Source organism: Carcharodon carcharias, chromosome 13 (assembly GCF_017639515.1).
Source record: "Carcharodon carcharias isolate sCarCar2 chromosome 13, sCarCar2.pri, whole genome shotgun sequence".
Classification (NCBI taxonomy): domain Eukaryota; kingdom Metazoa; phylum Chordata; class Chondrichthyes; order Lamniformes; family Lamnidae; genus Carcharodon; species Carcharodon carcharias.
Window position 1 is genome coordinate 43,604,466 of NC_054479.1, and position 19,709 is coordinate 43,624,174.

The 19,709-nt window shown below is 37.4% G+C and overlaps 1 protein-coding gene across 4 annotated transcripts in view; it reads right to left on the minus strand.

Annotated features, from left to right (window-relative positions):
• LOC121285843 (mediator of RNA polymerase II transcription subunit 13-like) overlaps positions 1-19,709 on the minus strand; it is a 271,744-nt gene that overhangs the window by 47,716 nt on the left and 204,319 nt on the right. For 3 of the 4 annotated variants that reach the window (XM_041202723.1, XM_041202725.1, XM_041202726.1), the window contains 9 exons: positions 17,772-17,934; positions 14,920-15,021; positions 11,558-12,292; positions 7,269-7,506; positions 3,692-3,794; positions 3,430-3,551; positions 1,306-1,396; positions 774-994; positions 357-562 (listed from right to left, as the gene is read on the minus strand). In XM_041202723.1, coding sequence (XP_041058657.1) covers positions 357-562; positions 774-994; positions 1,306-1,396; positions 3,430-3,551; positions 3,692-3,794; positions 7,269-7,506; positions 11,558-12,292; positions 14,920-15,021; positions 17,772-17,934 — 1,981 coding nt within the window. The remainder of the gene's footprint in view (positions 1-356; positions 563-773; positions 995-1,305; positions 1,397-3,429; positions 3,552-3,691; positions 3,795-7,268; positions 7,507-11,557; positions 12,293-14,919; positions 15,022-17,771; positions 17,935-19,709) is intronic. The other variant, XM_041202724.1, reaches the window with a different exon arrangement.

Below are 19,709 nucleotides of genomic sequence, written 5' to 3' on the forward strand. Positions count from 1 at the left end.
GAAACACAGCTGGACGTATGTACTAAAAAATTAGAGGAAAATAAAAATTCAAAAAGTAGGGAATTTTACCACAATTATTTTCAGGATAGACCAAAAATACTTGGGCAAGCATATAACAGAATTGCAAATACTATTAATTGTCAAAAAGCAGCAAAACTATACCTTGGTACAGCTTACATACAAAACTCTGCAATTGTATTCACACACCTTTTAAGATAGAGACCGTTCTTTCAAACTTTAGCTTCCAAAATTAGAACTTTAAGTAGTTCCTACCAGTTGCATTCTCCACAGCTCAATGTTTTTAAACACCAGACTCCAAGTGCCATAACCTAAGACAAATGCTTTTAAACACTTACACATATCCATCCCGATTTAATGAAGCAGAAGGTGGTACAGGCAGTTGTTCGATTTTAGGAGGAATAGCCCATGATGGTCTGTATATGCAGGCATCTGGTATTTTTAGTGGAGCAAGGCATTGACTGGGCACTGCTTTTAGTGGTGCAAACATTGAAGACCCAACAAAAGCCTTAGCTTTTGGGGGTTTGTGTACATAAGAAAAATCCTGTAACAGAGCATCCCAAAAAAATTACTTTGGAAATATCCTTCAAATTCTCAAAGTATTACAAAATTTCAGGGTTTTTTTAAAAAACATCAAAAGTAACATTTTAAAAGTGCCCTTTAAGAATAGTAAAGAACACACAAAGTTCTGATGAGAATTTTTTTTCCCCCCACCAAATTGCCTTAATATTGAACATTTGTTTTCTTTTACTAACTGTTATTTCTTCAGGCTTAGGACTGCCTAGTCGATCTTCCACCTGCATTTTGAATTCTGTGAACTGAGTCGCAGTCATGCTGCCCACTGGATTCTCCACACTGTTCAACCCTGCAGGCATCTCTGAATTAACACCATCTTTGTAGTTCATTACTGGAGAGAATGCTGGATGTTGCTCTAGAGATGGAGGGGTCGGAAACATTCTTTGTAGATCTGCAACAGCTGAATGAAACCAAGCATGTCAAACTTATGTTCACTACTTGCAAGTAAATCTAAATTTATAATTGTTTGTTTCTAGTCATCACCAACTAAACAGTGTTGTTGAAATTTAGCTCGCAACAGGGTTTTATATTCCTCAAAACCTTATTGCCAACTCCAGGCCCTAGCAATATTTAAAAATGTCAGCATTTCATTTTGAACTTCTCCTTTAAACAATTTCCAATTACATTTTTCTGAACATTCCAAGTTCTAAAGTCTGTAATATTCTTCAGACCAGATCATGAAAAATGTTAACAAACACAACAAAAGCTTACTTGGAGGATAAGGCCCTGTTGTCTTCACATCTTTTCCAACAGCCCTGTCTTCAGATCCTGCATTTGCTTGTTTAGACCGTGTTGGGGAAGCCTGCAATCAACAGAAATTTATTTTAATGAACCATGCTGTATTATTTTTCTGAAAAAAAATCTTGGTAACATTTTAGGCTTAGTTCGGACCCAAACATAAGAATTGTGGGGCAAGAAAGTCAGATGTTTAATAATTGAAAAAAAATTGAATGCATTTTAGCAACATTTCTTCTCAAATGTATTCTTTGTCTGAGCACATATACTGTAGAAGCTTTACATTACAACAACTGTCACTTACCTTTAGTTGAAGCAACAAAAAAGTTAGAAGCACAACTGTTCAACGTTTCATTTTTTTCTTTCTCTATCAAAATTGAAATTTTAAACTCTGTAGAAGTGCAATTCTCATGGAGCAATAATACAAGCGCTATTCTCAAAAGCTGTAGAAATAATTACAAAATTGCACAAACTTGCAACTGATATTCGTTGCAGAACTTGAGTTAAGTATGATGCCTTTTTGCTAGGTCTCAGGTCCTATCGCCATTTACTGATTATGAAGAGATGTTTGAGAATGAGTTTTTTGCAGCAGCATCAGGCAGCATGCAGAGAGCTGGAAGACAACCTGGCTTAGATCTGAAAATGCATCAAATTGCAATGACTAGAATTCTAACGGAGAAATGGAAACATCTGAGGCTGGCACTCTCATGTACACTAGTAAATGCACCATGGAACTGCCCTCTTTTCTTCACGAGTTGTGAAAGAGTGAAATACTTAATATTGCAACTAGTAATTGGGATTAAAAATCTTCTTGTAGGAGAGGGACAACAGATGTGTTAGAGGTCAGAATTTATCTTTACGAAACTTTTTCAGGATTCAGGTTTTAAACAGTAGTTTCTCATTTACTGCTAAGTATTCCAGGAATCTCCAAATGTGGGTTTGGCCTTTCTGTGGTATCCATCTGTTAGAATATTAGCCAAGAGTTGGGTTTTGCCACCACATTTCTGATTTTCTTCTCTGTAATGCAGCTCAGCAAAATCAACGGTATGAAGTGATGGGACACTTCAGTGCAAGAGAAATCCTGTGAATCAATGGACAAGAATCCTAGCTGCTTGCAAGCAGTTGAGATGGGTTGCAGGTATTCAAATAGGGACTCCATTTTCATTGAATATTTGTCCATTTCCTGTTCTCAACAACTATTTCAGAGAATCCACCTCAGGCTTTCTGTGCTTTAGCAACACCACCGGCTGCTGGGACCAACTTTGTGAAACCCAGAAGTAACACTTTCGGTTCAAATCCAAATAAAATAAATTTTAGAATACTTATTTTTATTAAGATAATGATGGCAATAAAAAGATATAAATTTAATTATCTAAATAGCCTGCAGTGGAAAAATTGGGAACTTTACAGAGTAGAAAATCAATAAAGGCTGAAAACTCAAACCCTTGGTCACAAAAATTGGCAAGTTTCAGTTCAGCTAATATTTCAGAAAATGTTTGCTCAGATATATGAAACCTCATTAAACAGTTAAGTGAAACATTAATTGCCTATTAAAATTCTGATCAAAACAATTTAACTACTTTATAAAAATGGGAATACACAAATAATAGGCAAAATTTTGTGTTTGTTAGTAATATAATACTGGAATGAAAATAGTCCAACATGCTTACTTAGCTATTTACTTGCATTAAATGAGGAACATGAGCTAAAGCATGAGCTATTTAATTACTTATTTCTGCGACACTGACAGAACTAAGCTAGATAACAACATGAGTAACTCACTTTGGGCAAATGATTAGTCTTATAACTTCAATACAAAATTACAAAACTATTCTTTGGGAGACAAAGTAAAAACACTGTTCATAGCAGGTTTCTACAATGCCATATTAACTTATGGATTCATTCATATTCACAAGTAGCATTTAAATGTCAAGTATTTGGGAGCTCATTAGAGTAACAACAGTAACAGCACTTCATGCTCTTGGAACTGGTCATCATTAGAGATCAATTAACAATGTTTGAATCTCATGAGCAAAGGACACTAAATATGATGTTCTGTTACTTCACTGTGTCAACTTTTGTAAATATAATTACACTTACTTCATTTTCCTCATCATCAGAGTTGTCAAAAAGATTGTCCAGATCATTCAAAGATACCACTAGGTCAGTCTCTCGTGTGAGGCTTGCAGGAACTGTCCGCCCTGTTGGAGATTGTCGTGCTTCTAAAGGAAAAAAATGTTCAGCATTCTAAAACTCTATTTACCTTGGTAAACAAAATAAACTACTTTGTAATAATGTTCTTTTTTGATTGCATTAGTCACTCCTGATTGCTCTTCAATACGTCAGGATACATGTCGGATACCTGATTTTGGAGCAGTGCTAAAAATAGACATGGCATCTTTTCCGTCAGGCAACTGTGTAGCATGACTAGCTGGAGCTTCCCTAGTACCAAATCCATCTTCAAGCTGAAAAGGAAAACAATATATCGTGAAATATCTTAAGATTTGTCCACAATATACAGAAATTACGCAGTGACAGAAATAAACTACTGCAAATTTTGACTCTCAAGGTCAGAAACTCCAGAGTATATCTCTCCTTCACATTAAATGTGCCAGAACACAGGTTTAGGAATAAATCCAGTTCTATGTATTATTCTATTCTATCCATTTATATTTACCCTCCTAACCCTTAATCCAGATTTTTAAAAAAGGAAATGGAATGCAGTGTACAACTAACTGGTTTAAATTATGTGCATTCTGCAACAGATCTTATTTAAAGCTTGTCAATTTTATTGCTGTATGCTCATAGCCCAAGTTTAATAACTGGTTGGCAAACACAAAATCTTAGTCTATCTTCAAAATTACATGGTTTGAAAAGGTATGGGGCACAGAAGTGGATTACCAAACTATACAAAATGAGTTTCAATTATGATCTAACAATGACAGAAGAGTTTACTCTGACTCGACTGAAATGTCCCTAGAATACATCCAGCATATGATGAACCTTGTTTATTAATAGCTTCAAACATAATAAATGAACATTTTCACTAGACATCCCTTCATGATGTATGCTTCAAGTTTCCAGTTTGAAAATGTTGCAGGAACATTAAAAACTTTTGCCATGCCTTAGCCTATCCATTTTAATGTTAAAGATACACACATAGGCTATCAATCTCTCATACTCAGTACTTGCTCCATACATATTACAAGTATAGAAGTCACAGAGAACATTCCTGCAGATCTTCTATAATCAGGGTCCTCCAACAAGATTTCTTTTTGGTCATCTTTTGATTTCCATTGTTAAGCAAGTATTGTTATCCACTTTAGTAGAAAAAAATAAAGGCAGAATATTTCTTAAATGGTGAGAGGTTGGGAAGTGTTAATGTCCTTGTTCACGAGTCACTAAAAACTAGCATGCAAATGCAGAAACAGTTAGGAAGGCAAATGGTATGTTGGTCTTGATCACAAGGGGATTGAGTGCAGGAGTAAAGGTGTCTTGCTGCAATTGTATGAGACTGCATCTGGGGTATTGTGTATAGTTTTGGTCTCCTCATCTAAGGAAGGATGTACTTGCCACAGAGGGAGTGCAGTGGAGGTTCACAGACTAACCCCTGGGATGGTGGGACTGGCTTATGAGGAGAGATTGAGGAAACTGGGCCTGCATTCTCTAGAGTCTCAAGTTCTGTCGAAGGGTCATGAGGACTCGAAACGTCAACTCTTTTCTTCTCCGCTGATGCTGCCAGACCTGCTGAGTTTTTCCAGGTAATTCTGTTTTTGTTTTGGATTTCCAGCATCCGCAGTTTTTTTGTTTTTATTTAAATTGTTCATGTGGGTCTCATTCAAAGGAGAGTTTGAAAGCAACAGGTAAACACAGGAGGCTCTTAAAGTATCCATGTACTTTGCAGGTGATAGGACAAGTTTGGGAATTGATGCTAATCAGTTGAAATATCTGTCTAGGACATCTCAGGTGTGCCACATTGCCATGGGGAGAGATTGCAGGGTTCAGTCTTTTATTTTGGGTTTATCTGGTGTTTTCTCACAGGAACAGTCAGCTTGGGAAAGTAGCTTTGAAATAGGATTTTTTTTTTTCTCTATCCGGAACTGCAGCAACTAGGAAACAGGCAAAGAGAGAAAAGCTGCCAGGAAGCTGTAGAGAACTAAGCAAGAGGACAGTGAAGCCCACGCTTGAGCTGGGGGGTCCACAATTGTGAAGTGCTTTAGAGAATTACTTGGCTAGATGCTAGTGGAAGGACTCCAATAAATCTCTTAGCTTAAAGGATAGCAGGAACACTGAGGAGAATCAAAGTTAATTCCCTAAGAGCTGTGACACACCTTGGTTTAGGTCCGAGGAGAAATGAAGGAATCCTCAAGATCCTGTAACATTTAGGGGAACTCTTGGGTGGAATTAAAAAGTTTCAAGTGAGAAATTTCGTAGCGTATTTCTTTCAACTAATAACTGGGAGTTCAAATTTCTTTCTAAAAGTTAATGGTTTCTCTCAAGATCATAAAATAAGTTTAATATAATCCTTAAACATCTTGCAACTTATCTGGAACCGTATCAAATGCCTTCTGAAAATTTAAATATATTATGTGTCCCCGATTTGCTAAATACATTCTCACTTCAAAGAATTTGACGGTTCAAATGAGGTATAACCTATTGATTCTAAATCCATGCTTACCCTGTGGACTCTATGCTCTTCAGATAAACACAGGAGAATGCTTAAGCATTTTCTTTACAAGAGATGTCAGGTTAACTGATCTACGACTCCTGGGTCATGCCTCAGGGCTTTGTTGTATAACAACAAAGCAATCTTCCAATTCTCACACGTTTATCACACATTGAGTATATTATGATCAATATACAAGCCATTTTTTTTAAATATTGGAAAACTTCATGGAAAATTTCAAATGAGGGAGGATGGCAATAATTCCAACTTTTTGTTTGGGGCGGGGGTACTGTGCTGGGAGATGACTGCATATTTGGAATTTGTGCTTAAGCACAAAGCAATGATTTTTCATAAAACACTCTCCATATGTTGTGCCCTATTTAAATCCCACAATAAACAACTTTTTTTTGTCAATCAATATTTTACTATACTGAGGAACACATTTTATTTTGTTGTCTCAATAATAGGCTGGTGCAGACATAAAGCTTATACTTCAAACATCTAGATTTCTTCAACATTCCTGTCTTTTTCCATTTCAGCATAAATTGCTTGGTCAAGGGTGGAAGAAACATAGGAAAGTCAGAGACAATGAATATAAATAAATAACTCATACTTGGAGAATTGTCAATAGGGAAATAAGTTTGAAACATAGAAAAGATTATGGTGTCATGAAGAATTAAGTCAGAAGAACAACACATGGGTAATATTGTTGCTATTGATGTAGTAAGTTTTCCAAAAAAAAGTCAAAAAAATCAGTGAAGTACAAAAGAAAGCAAATAAACCACTCCCATTCCCAGAACATTGTGTAGAAATGCCAAAATTCACAACAATATGTTCCTGGATAGAATAGCAAGCTAAAACAGAATTTTAAGTGATCTTTAGGGTCAATATAATTCACTCAAATTGGAAAAACAGGGATGTGCCAAATTTTGAGAAAAAACAATGTCCTTAAAATGAGAGCTCAAGAGTGAAAAATTTCATCTTTTGATTCAGATACATAAAATAGTAAAAATACATACAAGAGCCAATTATGGCACTGAAGTGAGATTTTAAATCTTCCTTCAAAAGTTCAGAATTATCCCCAGTTACATTGTGGATATATTGGAGATACTATCAAGAGCAATTTAATTTAATTTCCCATATCTTCCATCCTTCATAACATGGATGTGAACAGTTTAACAGACAAAAATGAAGAAAGCTTATCTACAGAACATGTGCAGATGCATTCAATTTTGTGGGACACATGTCCTTATAGAATAACTTTAAATGTTACCTTGTTCTGTTGTGATTTCTTTGCTGTATCTTTTTCCGACCCAAGTTTTGATTTTTTAATAGAAGTAAAGCTGTATTCGATATCACCATCCACAAAAGTGTAAGGGTCATTAAGTTCCCCAGGACCTTCGCCATGCTGCTGCATAAGTCTAGTTGGATCCAAATAATTAATTTCCTGGATGTGTATTTGTATCCTTTCTTCTGAAACCTTGAATCGTTTATGGGGTTGTGCTAGGAGTCTAAAAATGAAATGCAAAAATTACATTAGAAATAGAAAATGCTGGAAATAAGTCAACCAACGTCAATATGGAGAATTTAGGAAAGAGGTTGCAAAGGCAATTAGGAGGCTAAATAAGGAATTATAAAATGCAAATATGAAGAACTTTTATTTGTATAGCATCGTTAACATAATAGAACTTCTCAAAGTGACTCACAGGAGCATAATAAAACAAAATATGACACCAAGTCACAGATGGAGATATTGGGTATGAGGACCAAAAGCCTGGCCATACAGATAGGTTTTAAGGATACCTTTGAGGAGGAAAGCAAGGTAGAGAGAGTCTGAGAGGCATAGGGAGGAAATTCCAGAGCTTGGCGCCAAGAGAGCTGAGGGCATGGCTCGAGAGGCCAGAATTAAAGGACATACAAACATACGAACAGGGAGCAACAGTAGGCCATTCGGCCCTTCAAGCCTGCTCTGCCATTTAATAAAATTATGGCTGATCTGATAGTAACCTCAAAGCTGCATCCCACCTACCCCCGATAATCTATCAGCCCCTTACCTACCAAGAATCTATGCAACTCTGTCTTAAAAATAGTCAAAGTCTCTGCTTCCACTGCCTTTTCAGGAACAGAGTTCCAAAGACTCATGACCCTCAAAAAATGTCGCCTCATCTGTTTTAAATGGTTGACCATGGGCGCAGGTTATCTCAGGGTTATGGGGATCACAGGGATAGGGAGAGACATGGCCAGAGGGGATTTAAAAACATGGATGAGAATTTTAAAAACACATCATCACTTGACCGGGAGCCAATGTAAATCAGTGAGCAACAGGAGTGTTAGGACAATGGGTCTTGATGCAAATTAGAACACGTGCTGCAGAGCTTTAGGTGACCTCAAGATTATGGAGGGTCGAATGTGGGAGGTCAGCTAGCACTCCATTGGGGAACAGTCAAGTGTAGAGATAACAAAGATATGAATGACGGTTTCAGCAGATGATGAGCTGAACAGCAGCGAAGTCGGGCGATGTTACAGAGGTTGAAATAGGCAGTCTTAGTGACGGCACGAGTGTGTTTGGAAGCACAGCGAGGGACCAAATTAGCACCAAGGTTGCAGTGGACTGGTTCAGTCCTAGATTATTGCCAGGGAGAGGGATGGAGGCAGTAAGCAAGGGAAAGGAATTTGGAGTAGATACCGGAAACTTTGACTTCAACACAATGGCTTCAGTCTTCCTCGTATTTAATTGGAGGAAATTTCTGCTCACCCATTACTGGATTTCAGATAAGCAGTCTGGTAATTTAGCAACAGTCGAGGAGTTGCAAGAGATGATGGAGAGGTAGAACTGGGTGCCATCATCGTACATGTGAAAACTAACTTTTGGATGGAAGTCACCAAGGGGCAGCATTTTGATATGACACAGGTGGAGACCAAGGATAGACCATTTGAGGATACCAGAGCTAATGGTACAGGAGGGGAAAGAGAAGCCATTGCAGATGATACTCAAATTGTACGTTGAGAATGGACCCAGGTGAAAGCAATCCCACCCAGTTGCAGTCAAAAATGCAGGCAGGCTGAGTAGATTAAGAGGGAAAGTTTACCTTTGTAGTGATAACATAGGACATCATTTGCAATTTTGATAAGAACTGTTTTGGTACTGTGGCAGGGGCAAAAATTTGACTGGAGGAATTCCGGAAAGAAAGGCATGAATATATGAAGTGACAACACATTCAAGTGCTTAGGACAGGAAAGGATGACTGGAGATGGGGCATTAGTTTACAAGGACGGTGGGGTCAAGGATTGGTTTTCTTGAGGAGAGGGGTGATGACAGCAGATTTAAAAGGAGAGTCACCTAAAGAAAGTGAACTGTTAACAATATCACGTAGCATGGGTGCCAGGATGGAAAGTTAGGTGGTCAGCATCTTAGTGGGAATAGGATCAAGGGAGCAGGAGGTAAGTTTCATGATTAAGATGAGCTCAGGGGACATGAAGGAAGACAGGAGAGAAACTAAAGGAAGATTCAAGGTCAGGGCTCCAGCTGCAGGCATCCTTAGAGAAAGTCTGGTGGGCTAGGGGAAGGAAGGAAAGCAACAAAGGTATGTAATTGAATAGTTTCAATCACGTGACAAAGATGTCCTCAACTCCTTACACTTATTGTTGGAGAGGAGAGGGGTTTAAGAAGATGATTTGCAGCAGAGAAAAAGCATCAAACAATATAAAAGTAGCTTACCATCTTATAGAAATGTCAGTAGTGAAGGAAGAATTTAAAAAATGGATAGGGCTCCAAAGGGAGGAGTAAGGTTAGCTCTCAAATTAAACTGAAATGGTAGGGATACTGAATAGAAAAAATGACAACAGTAGAAGTCAAGTGGAATATTACAATGGTTAAGAATATAATTGGCCAAATTTGAGGAGAATATCCAGATGGATTGCAGACATTCAAGAAGCCAAAGTAAGTAGAAGATGAAAAAGGCATGTGTGTTGATGTAAAAACTCAACAGGAAAAGGAAAATTTAAGTTTGAAAATGCACAGCATCAACTCATTCACAATTAATGTAATTATCTCTCATTTTACTTGTACTCTTGGTTCATCCTAAATTACAGTCCAATTAATTGTAGTTGGAAAAGTTATTCAGGAACACTGATTTGGGAAGAGCTGGACAGTAAGTCTAATGGTTAAGTTACTGGATAATTAAAGCCAGAGGTTGAACTAAGAATCCAGAGGATGATAGTTGAAATCACACCATGGCTATTTGAGAGTGAGTTCAGCTTTGAAAAGATTTGGCTTTATTGAAGTGACTATGAAGATTCAGATTGCCACAAAAACCCAACTGGCTTACTGCTGTCCTTCGGAGAAGGAAACCTGTCACTCTTAGCTGGTCTGGTCGATAACTGACTCTCAACCCACACTAATGCGCTGGCTTTTAATCACCCCTGAATTGATTTTGCAAGCCACTGAATCGTATGAAACTGGCACTACCTTTTCAGAGCAACTAGGGATGGATAATAAATGCTAGGCCTTGCCAGTGATGCCCACAGCCCGAGAATGAATATGTTAAAGAAAGGTCAATAATGAGCAAAAAAAACTAAAGACTGAAATCATAATAGCCTCAGGTAGTACTGCCAATGCATTCTAGCTCTAACTTGATGCTGAGGGCTGGATAAAGATTTGTGCTTATGATTCTCCACAGAGTTCCTGATCTCAAATGTAATGCTGTGGGTAGGCAATAAATAGGCAGCTTTCCTTGGTGGGAGGAGAATATTATGTTTCCTCAAAATCATTGGGAAAAGTTCAGCACTAAAAATCCTTGTTAAAGACAGCCTAAACGCTCTAGCCCAAGTTACCCGACAATGTAATTTGCATCTTATGAAGAGTCTGCTGAAATAATTTTGAAGGTAAGAATGTACTAAGTTTGTTTACTTATTCATGATAGTTGTTTATTTGAATTTTTCAGGTGTTGCTCATCAGGATTTTGTACTTAACAAGATAAAAAGGCCTGCTGTGCAATACAATTAAAGCTAGGTTTAAGGATTGTTCTGTGAAGGGTAAAATATGGTAGATGCTGTTTGTACACTGTCAAAACCGCTAAAGCAACCAGAACCAAGTCTGGTGAATTTTACTTTTGTTACCGTATTTGGAGTTACTGTATTTGGGAGTTAAGTTAAAAAGCCTTTCCCTTCAACTATCAATTTGGATTCAGTAAGACAGTTGAGAAAATGGGACATATCAACTGCTCTTAAGTATACAAATTAATATGCAACACAAAATTTTGATTTACAACACAGTCCAAATGTCTATTTACCGTTTCACCTAAATTGTTCATTGTTTCATTCACCAGTCATTGGGCATCAATCTCTGTTCAGATTTAGCTAAAGCAAAACACGTGTTTTAGGACTGCAGCATATTTTTGTTTAAATCTCAAACGTTTTAAACCTATGACCTATATAATAATGGATTATTTCAATTTTCAAAAATTAAAATCAGACTTCAGTGGATCACCTGAAAATCTAAGATGCAATAAAAATACAAACCAAATAAACAGTTAAATACAAGTGGTCTTCCACAAACATTACCGTCTTAGTGCTGAACCATCTGGATTATCAATTTTGTTGTCACATCTGTCACAGTGCAGTTCTGGTGGCCTGAATTCTCCCTCTACATGGGTTGGAGTCTTGTAACACTGCCAAGAGATTTTGTCTGATGACTCCAAATTTTGTGCAGTGATACCGTTGTATAGAGTAGTCTCGCTGACCTCCGGCACGTGTGGTAGTCTTTGTGATAAAAGCCCAGTCTTATCATCAAGGCTGGGGATTGCCTGAAGTTCTAGACCATTACTGTACAGCAATGGATTAATGGGCACAGGAGCTCCTTCCAAACCTTCTGCCTCTGGACCTCTCGGTTGGGGGCTGAGAGTTGGTGGAAGAGGAGAGATGGGAGAATGTGGAGAATCCATAGGATTCAAATTTAGTGGCTTGCTCTGGTTTCCTGGAGGTCCAGATGCTGGCTTGCCATACTTCCGGCTGCTGTGCATTTCTAAGGAGACATCAATACCAACCAATCCAAGCTTCTGCCCTGTAGGATCCTGTTCCATGCAAAGCTCATCGGTTAATGAGGGTCGATGATGAAATGGAGTCATAGGTCTTTTCTGCTGCTTATCTCCCTTTTCCTGCTTCTCATTTGTTTTGTGCTTAGAAGAGGCAGATGACGGCAAGGAAGAAGCGGAAGGGAGCCCAGTATTAAAGCCAGGCTGGGAGATGGATGGAGGGCGGTTTGTGCCCGCTACACTTCTCTGTTTTAGAAGCTTTTGCCTGAAAAATAAAAAAAACATTTAGAGGCTATATTCAACGTTAATGAAACACTCAAAGTATAGTTTCAAAAGTGACCCCAAGCAACAACATATCAGAGAGAATCAAGAGTACAACAGTGGTGTAAACTTTGTATGAGGTTAAACACCTTTTCCAAGTATAAAAGAAACAGCTCACATTTACAGCATACAGCCTAACCTAATATTAAACTAAAAACAGAAAATGCTGGTAAAGCTCAGGTCTGGCAGCATCTGTGGAGAGAGAAACAGAGTTAACATTTCAGGTCTGTAACAGACTGGAAACATTAACTCTGTTTCTCACTCCACAGATGCTGCCAGACCTGCTGAGTTTTTCCAGCATTTTCTATTTTTATTTCAGATTTCCAGCATTTGCTGTATTTTGCTTATAATTATTTGAACTCCATATAGAAATAGTAATACCAAAAAATAACTGCAAATAAAATGCTTAATTTTTTTGTATTTTTTCAAAGTAGCATGAACAATTGATTATAACCAACAACATGAACAACTGCAAAACACTCAAATGTTTTACTGAACATGAAAAATGTTTGTGCCTTTTCTCTCAATGTTAGACAGCTACATTACTTAACACTCTATATACTGTATAAAATCCAATCTCCGCTGTCATATCAGCAGTAGCTCATTTGGTAGCACTCTCGTCTCTGAGACAGAAGACTGTGAGTTGAAGACCCAGTCCCGCACATGAGCACAAAAAAATGGTGACACTCCAGCATAGTACTGAGGGAGTGTTGCACAGTTGGAAGTGCCGTCTTTCAGAAACATTAAACTGAGGTCCTGCCTACCCCCTGAGCAGTCATAAAGGATTCCATGGTACTGTTTCGAAAAAGAGGAGAATTATCCCTGGTGTCCTAGCCAATATTTAGCCCTTAATCAACAGCACAGAAATGGTTTATTTGATTATCATGTTACTGTTTGTGGGAGCTTGCTGTGCACAAACTGACTGCTTTGTTTCCTATATTACAAGAGTACATTTCAAAAGCACTCCATTGGCTATACAGTGCTTTGGGACATCCCGTGATTGTGTAAGGCTCTATATAAATCCAATACTTCTTTTCTATTCACAAAGAAATGTGATTAAGTTTGGACCAAAAGGGGAAATTTGCCCAAGAATAAAACTCATCTACTATGAAACCATAATGTAAAGCTTCCTGCACTCTATTTTGTGCAAGGTGCTATTCTGAACCACACTTAGCTCAAGCACCACTAGAATCTTCAAAAGTACAATGGAAACAAAATAGGAATTTCAGAATTAGTTCCAAGGAGCAACAGTCAGAAAGGGAATCATGCAAAACCATGCAAAGAAATATTTTGAGGATAAAGTTTATAGTTCACACAGATCTTCCAGAAGCAGATGAAGTTCTTTCAGTAAAATCTGCAGAACTTTCCTGAATATGAAGTTATACCAATTAACAGAAAGAGGATGTGAATATAATAACGAGAAAAAATATTACATTTTTAGGACACATAGGGACACCATCCTCAGTTGCTACCAACAATGGAAGAGAATGCAGTGGTACAACTGAGTATCAGGCCAAATAGAAGGTCACCTGGCCGAAATCAGAATGCAGTAAAGTAAGTTTCTTAAATGGACAGTGTCCTAAGGCAAGTTTACCCCAAACGTCAACTGATAATACCAAGGCTGTATCTTTATTAAAATCATAACAGTCAACTGATTTTAATGTCTATGTTTTCCAGAAAATGGTCACAGCAGAAATGGTTCCTCTCAAGAGAGTTATTACAAACCGTGTTACTGCTCACAACTTTAATGGCGTTCCCATTAGCTTTAACATTTTACCTGGTCAGTTCATAATTTGGCCAAAATATTACCTTGATAAAGCTATAGTATTAATAACATCCAATCTGCTTCTTATTAAGCAGCATCCAATATCAATCAGTTCTTTCTGGGTCAAGTCAGGTTGCTTTGGGCAGACTAAAAATAAATTTCATAAAGGAATAAAAAGATACAATCTTCACAATATCTTTACCATGATGTACAAATTTTGCAATGCTTGACAGCTTAAGCACTTCAGCATTTATCACCCAAAGGAAATGGTGAATTTGAAACCTGAGGTTGCCAGAGATCCAAACTCAATTAACTTAGTTGATGCCTTCCCCTAGCCCTCACATCACAATGGTGTGGTGCTCCTTTCTCAAGGAGGTTTGGGAATGGGACTGTTTATTTTGCGAGGTGTGTCGGGGGGGGTGGGGGGGGGCTGTGAGGTGGAGAGGGGTGGTGCAGGTTGGAAGACACAGAAGGGAGAGAAAGTCACCATGTCTTGCTTTTTTCACTCAACTCATTTTCTGCTATCAATTGACAAGCAGAATTGCTACGAGCGTAGGAGGGGAATAAGCAGGAAACAGCTATTGTGCAATTCACCCTCATCCCTCCACTTGGGAGGTTTTTACATGTGTCTTGGTTTCTGCAAGGCAGTGGGGGGACTGGGAGAGAAGAACATTGAAAATATCATGACACACACTTGTTGGAAACCAATGCACTACCAGATGATTAAGTATGGAAAAATCACATCATATGACCTATATAAGCAAAGCAATACATGGAGCTTGTTTGCTGATTTAGAGATATCCTACCTTGAACAAGAACAATTCACTCTTTGGCCAGCCTCTGTGAAATCCCAGGAAGCAGCATTGTTGGCCAACTCTTCCTCAGAATTTTCACTAGTTGAATGTCTTCTTTAATAAAAAAAAAGTCAATGGTACTGTTCATACCTCTTAAAATATTCAACTTCACAATTCAACTCATTAATGCATGAAGACTAAGTTTTACTGATTGTGGTTGAAAGCTTCCATTTTATAAATGATGTTCCATTGACTTGAATACTGTTTTTTTGCTGGTGTATGTCTTATGACATATCAAAAAGCAGCAGTTATGTATTTATTCGTCAATCTAATTTGCTGCTCATTAAAGCAAACCCAGGATTATTTTAATATACTTACTGCAATGGAAAAATGACCAAATTTAGGGTGTTTCTGCTTTTGGGCACCATCAGTGGAATTTTTGGTCTCATATTGAAAGTCAATTTTCTGAAGTGAAGGCAAAAATGTGTGGTATATTCCCTAGCTAATCATTTTAAATGCAAGTGAACTGAACTGCCCACATAACGCATGTCATAGAAGCCTGAGTTTGGGTCAAACTTGATTGATTATGCAGTTTTCCTGGGAAATGACAACTGTTCACAGGCCAAAATATTCCAAGAATATAGATTTTAACCTAAAAAAACTTGCAAAATACGCAGACATCAGGTCACATTAGATTTCACAAACTGAAACATAGCCCCCTGAAAATGAGTTGGTAAAGGTAAAGTGTAATGAACCATCAACTATGATAGTAAACCAACTGTTGTGCTTATTTGAGCAAACTGCAAACTATGGCTGCAAACTGGACATGGGTAGAAAATAAAATATTATAATCCTATATACTTAAAGAGCGACAGAATAGGAAAGAAGGATTTTCACTGTTGATGGAGGGAATACACGATGGAGAGGTCTAATCTAAACAAAAAAAGAGATGTCCAGAGACAGGCAATACTACGAGTGGGAGGAAAAGTAAGAGAAAACTTATACACAGGTCAAGGAAATAGGTAGAAATGCAATTATTGGCCTGAGAGATATTAACTACCCACTCATTCACTTAGAAAGGGTGGTAGTGAATAGAGAAAAAGAATGGCATTTCGAAAATAGGTGTAGGGCTCCAAGGGCACAAGGGGATAGAAGACATGTTTCAGCTATACAAAGCCCTGGTTACACCACAACTTGGAGTACTGTGCATAGTTCTGGGCACCACACCGTAGGAAGGATATTTTAGTCTTGGAGGGAGTGTAGCATAGATTAACGAGAAAGATGCCTGTACTCCAAGGATTGAGCTACAAGAAGAGATAACACAATTAGAGTTATATTTCCTGGAATTTGGAAGGATGAGGAGTGATTTGGTAGACGTTTTCAAGATATGAAAGGATACAGAAAGGGTAGATTGGGACAAGCTATTTTCACATTGGTAAGTCTAAGAGTAGGGACAGAGATTTTTAAAAAATGGAGGCAGACCTTTCAGGGGTGAAACACTTCTTCATGGAAAGGGTGGTATAGAGGTTTGGAATTCTATTTCACAAATGGCAATTGATGCTATATCAATTTTTAATTTTAAAATCGAGATTGATAAGATTTTAGGTGGCAAAGGCATTAAGGGATTTTCGGCAAAAATAAGCATGTAGGTTGCAGATCAGTCATGATTTCACTGAATGGAGGAACAGGCATAAAGCACTGAATGGCTTACCTGTTCCTTTGTTCTAATTGAGAAATGGGGCCCGAGAGACTAGAACAGCAAGTTAGTGGAAAATAAATCAATATTTGCCTGGATACTTAACGAGTACTTTGCTCTAGTGTTTATTGAAAAGGTTGTTCAGGAGAAGGCAAGTCCTGAATTAGTCAAAAGTGATGCAAGAGATATGATAAATACAGTATTAGAGAAGTTAAACTGGAGGATGACAAACTTCCAGAACACAATGGGAAACAGAGGCCTTCCATTGTGCAAGAAACCAGTTGTTAGAATCATTCACAATTCAATTGAAAAAAAATTCAATTTTCATATCCGAATTCTTATCTTTAGAATTGCCCAGAGTCATATTTAGAATGACTGATTTTATTTAAAAAGGAATACGACCAATATAAACAGTAAACTAGCACAAATTTAGAATTATCATATTTCAAAATCTTCAATCTAAAAAACAAAAAAATTGCGGATTATAAAAAAATTAACACAAACAAGGAATTCATCCAAGGTCAGCCAGATGAAAACAACTTCCTTTTCAGTCAGCCAAATATCTGAAAAGCACAGAACCACACCATCAAGCTTAAGAGTTGCCAAACCCATTGATGTAGATACACAGCTAGTTTCTTTTTGTCCATTGTACAATGCATATTTTCACCCTATGACAGAATCGACTTCCCCAAGTCCAAGCAGTTTAAATGAAGGTCAGCAAGGTCAAAACGTGGGATACCAAATATGTGTTGTGGTGCTGCTGCTGGTATTTAGCCAGCTCAAACTGTACAGCATGACTGATTGCCCAGGCAGGACCACCCAACCCTTGTTGTGTTTAAGTATCTAGTCTTAATTTGAAGACAGTCTTTGAGCAAGATCGATTGCAGGGAACCTGTGCAAAAGGCTCAGTGATTTGTGGGTGGAGATACATTCAAGTGGAGCGATCGAGAGATGGTCCTAAAACAGCGGCGATTCTGGTGTATTACATTTATGCGCACATCTCAATAGCACTGTAAATTCAGCAATCTTTTAAGTCGTCTATTTGCTTTGCATCCTGATTACACAAGTATCTGAATGCAAATATGTAGGAAATTCCACCTGCCAGTGGAATCATGAGCATAACTAATATTCTACCATTCTGTGGCACATCATACTTATTTAAACTTACTTCAGTTGAGTTTTGTTCAAATTGCATTCTTTCCAGACTTTCTGAACCATCTGATTGGTTATTTTCTGAGGAATTTTAGCAGAATGTTTTGGGCTTGATGCATTTACAGCTCCTTCCTGTCCACTCAAATGACTGATGACAGTCTGTGCAATCCCATCACCTGCTTTATAAAAAAAAAAATCAAAGTTCAGTGACAACCAAAGTATAATCCTCGAGATAGACTTCAGATAGTCTTTAACAGTTATCTTTTATCGACTCAACCATAAAGCATGTCACAGTCTAACATGAGATAATAAATACTTCCCTAAACATAAACAGATAAATTTAAAAATAAATTAAAAATGTAATGTGGCAACCTTCTCTCCGAGTGCTGCTAAAATATATTTTGCTTTCAACACTCAGAGCAAGTTTTCAATCAAGAAGAACTTTGCTAAGCCTCTGAAACCCAAGGACATGCACTGCAGCTTCTTTGAATGGAAGAAGAATTTTCATTTCTCTTAACATATCACCACAAATATTAGGAATTTGAGCCAGCCATACTGGCTAAAGGTAACAGTCATAACAATATAGTTCTGTAGATAGATTCACTCACGATGAACAACTTTAGCTATCTGGGTAATCAAAATGTGATATAATATTTCATGCTCAACATTTACTACCCACCTGAAAGAAAGTCACTAACCATGACGGTAAATACAAAAAGAGAGCAATAAATATTAAATAATCCACAAAAGATTATTTGCAAATTTTGAGTAGCTGCAAGAGGTCCAGGACTGGAAGGTAAATTTTTTTGACAGTCAATGTGATAGTTGAAAAGAGCATTAGACCTCTGGCTTTTCCAGAAATTGCGCTTGCCCAAAAAGTCAATGATACACCTCTGCTTGTTGTTAAAGACTATCGCTTGCAGCTTTTCTTTATTACAGCATTCCTATTACAACATATATAAGTACTTTTGTCCAGTTATTATGGAGATGGAATGTACTTTTGTTACTTACTTAGTGCTCTCATACTCTTTTGAACTTGAGGGACAATTGTTCAATGATAACAAACACTACTCTGTTGAACTAGAATTTTATATACCATTATATTCTGACTCTTTCTGCCTATGACTAACTTCATCTAGAATCTCAAAAAAAAGGTCCAAATTTTCCTGCCAGAGGCAAGTAACGGTGCTAGTAGCTGACCTGGAAGTGTGGGTAGTTTTCTTGAATCAGCGGTGAGTACAGGTCTTTGTGCCATGAATTTCACCTTACACAACATGAATTTCATTCTCCTGCCAACTATAGCAGGTCTATAGCATCCAGTAATAGTAATATAATCAAGCAGGATAAGCAGCCAATCTCAATGGAGTTTTTTTTCAGAGAGCAAACCAGGAAATCACGAGCTGGTTTCATCATTTTTTAAAAATAATTTTACAGAAAGCAAAATGAAGATTCAGACATAAATATGGGTTTGAGGTAGAAGCTAAAATGTCTCAAGCTTCACAAATATATACTGTAAATTATTTAACTGCTAATTGAGCAATATGATGTCAGTTACAAAATACAGTTACACTGAAGTTTAAGGTGGGTAAGCTTGCTTAAAATAAAGAGCAGTATTCACATAAATAGGCCATTTAGAATAACTAGACAATTCAAGAGCCTGGAGTTTGCATTCAGAGATTAATAAAGGGGGTATCTATTGCTTTTTTGTGCAAAGATAGTTTTTTGGCACGAAACATTAAAATTGTTAGTTATTTGCCAAAAAATGCATATTTTGCTTGTAATAATCTATTACTACAATTGTGGAAAGCATAAACAACTCATGTAAAGAAGTTCCAGTGTTCTATCAGGTTGCTGGCCTTTCATTTCTTCATAGAATGAATTAAGCAGAAAGGCCAATATTCCAAGAATGAGTGGTACACTGTAGAGCTTTAATCATGTGATTTCTTTTGGATAA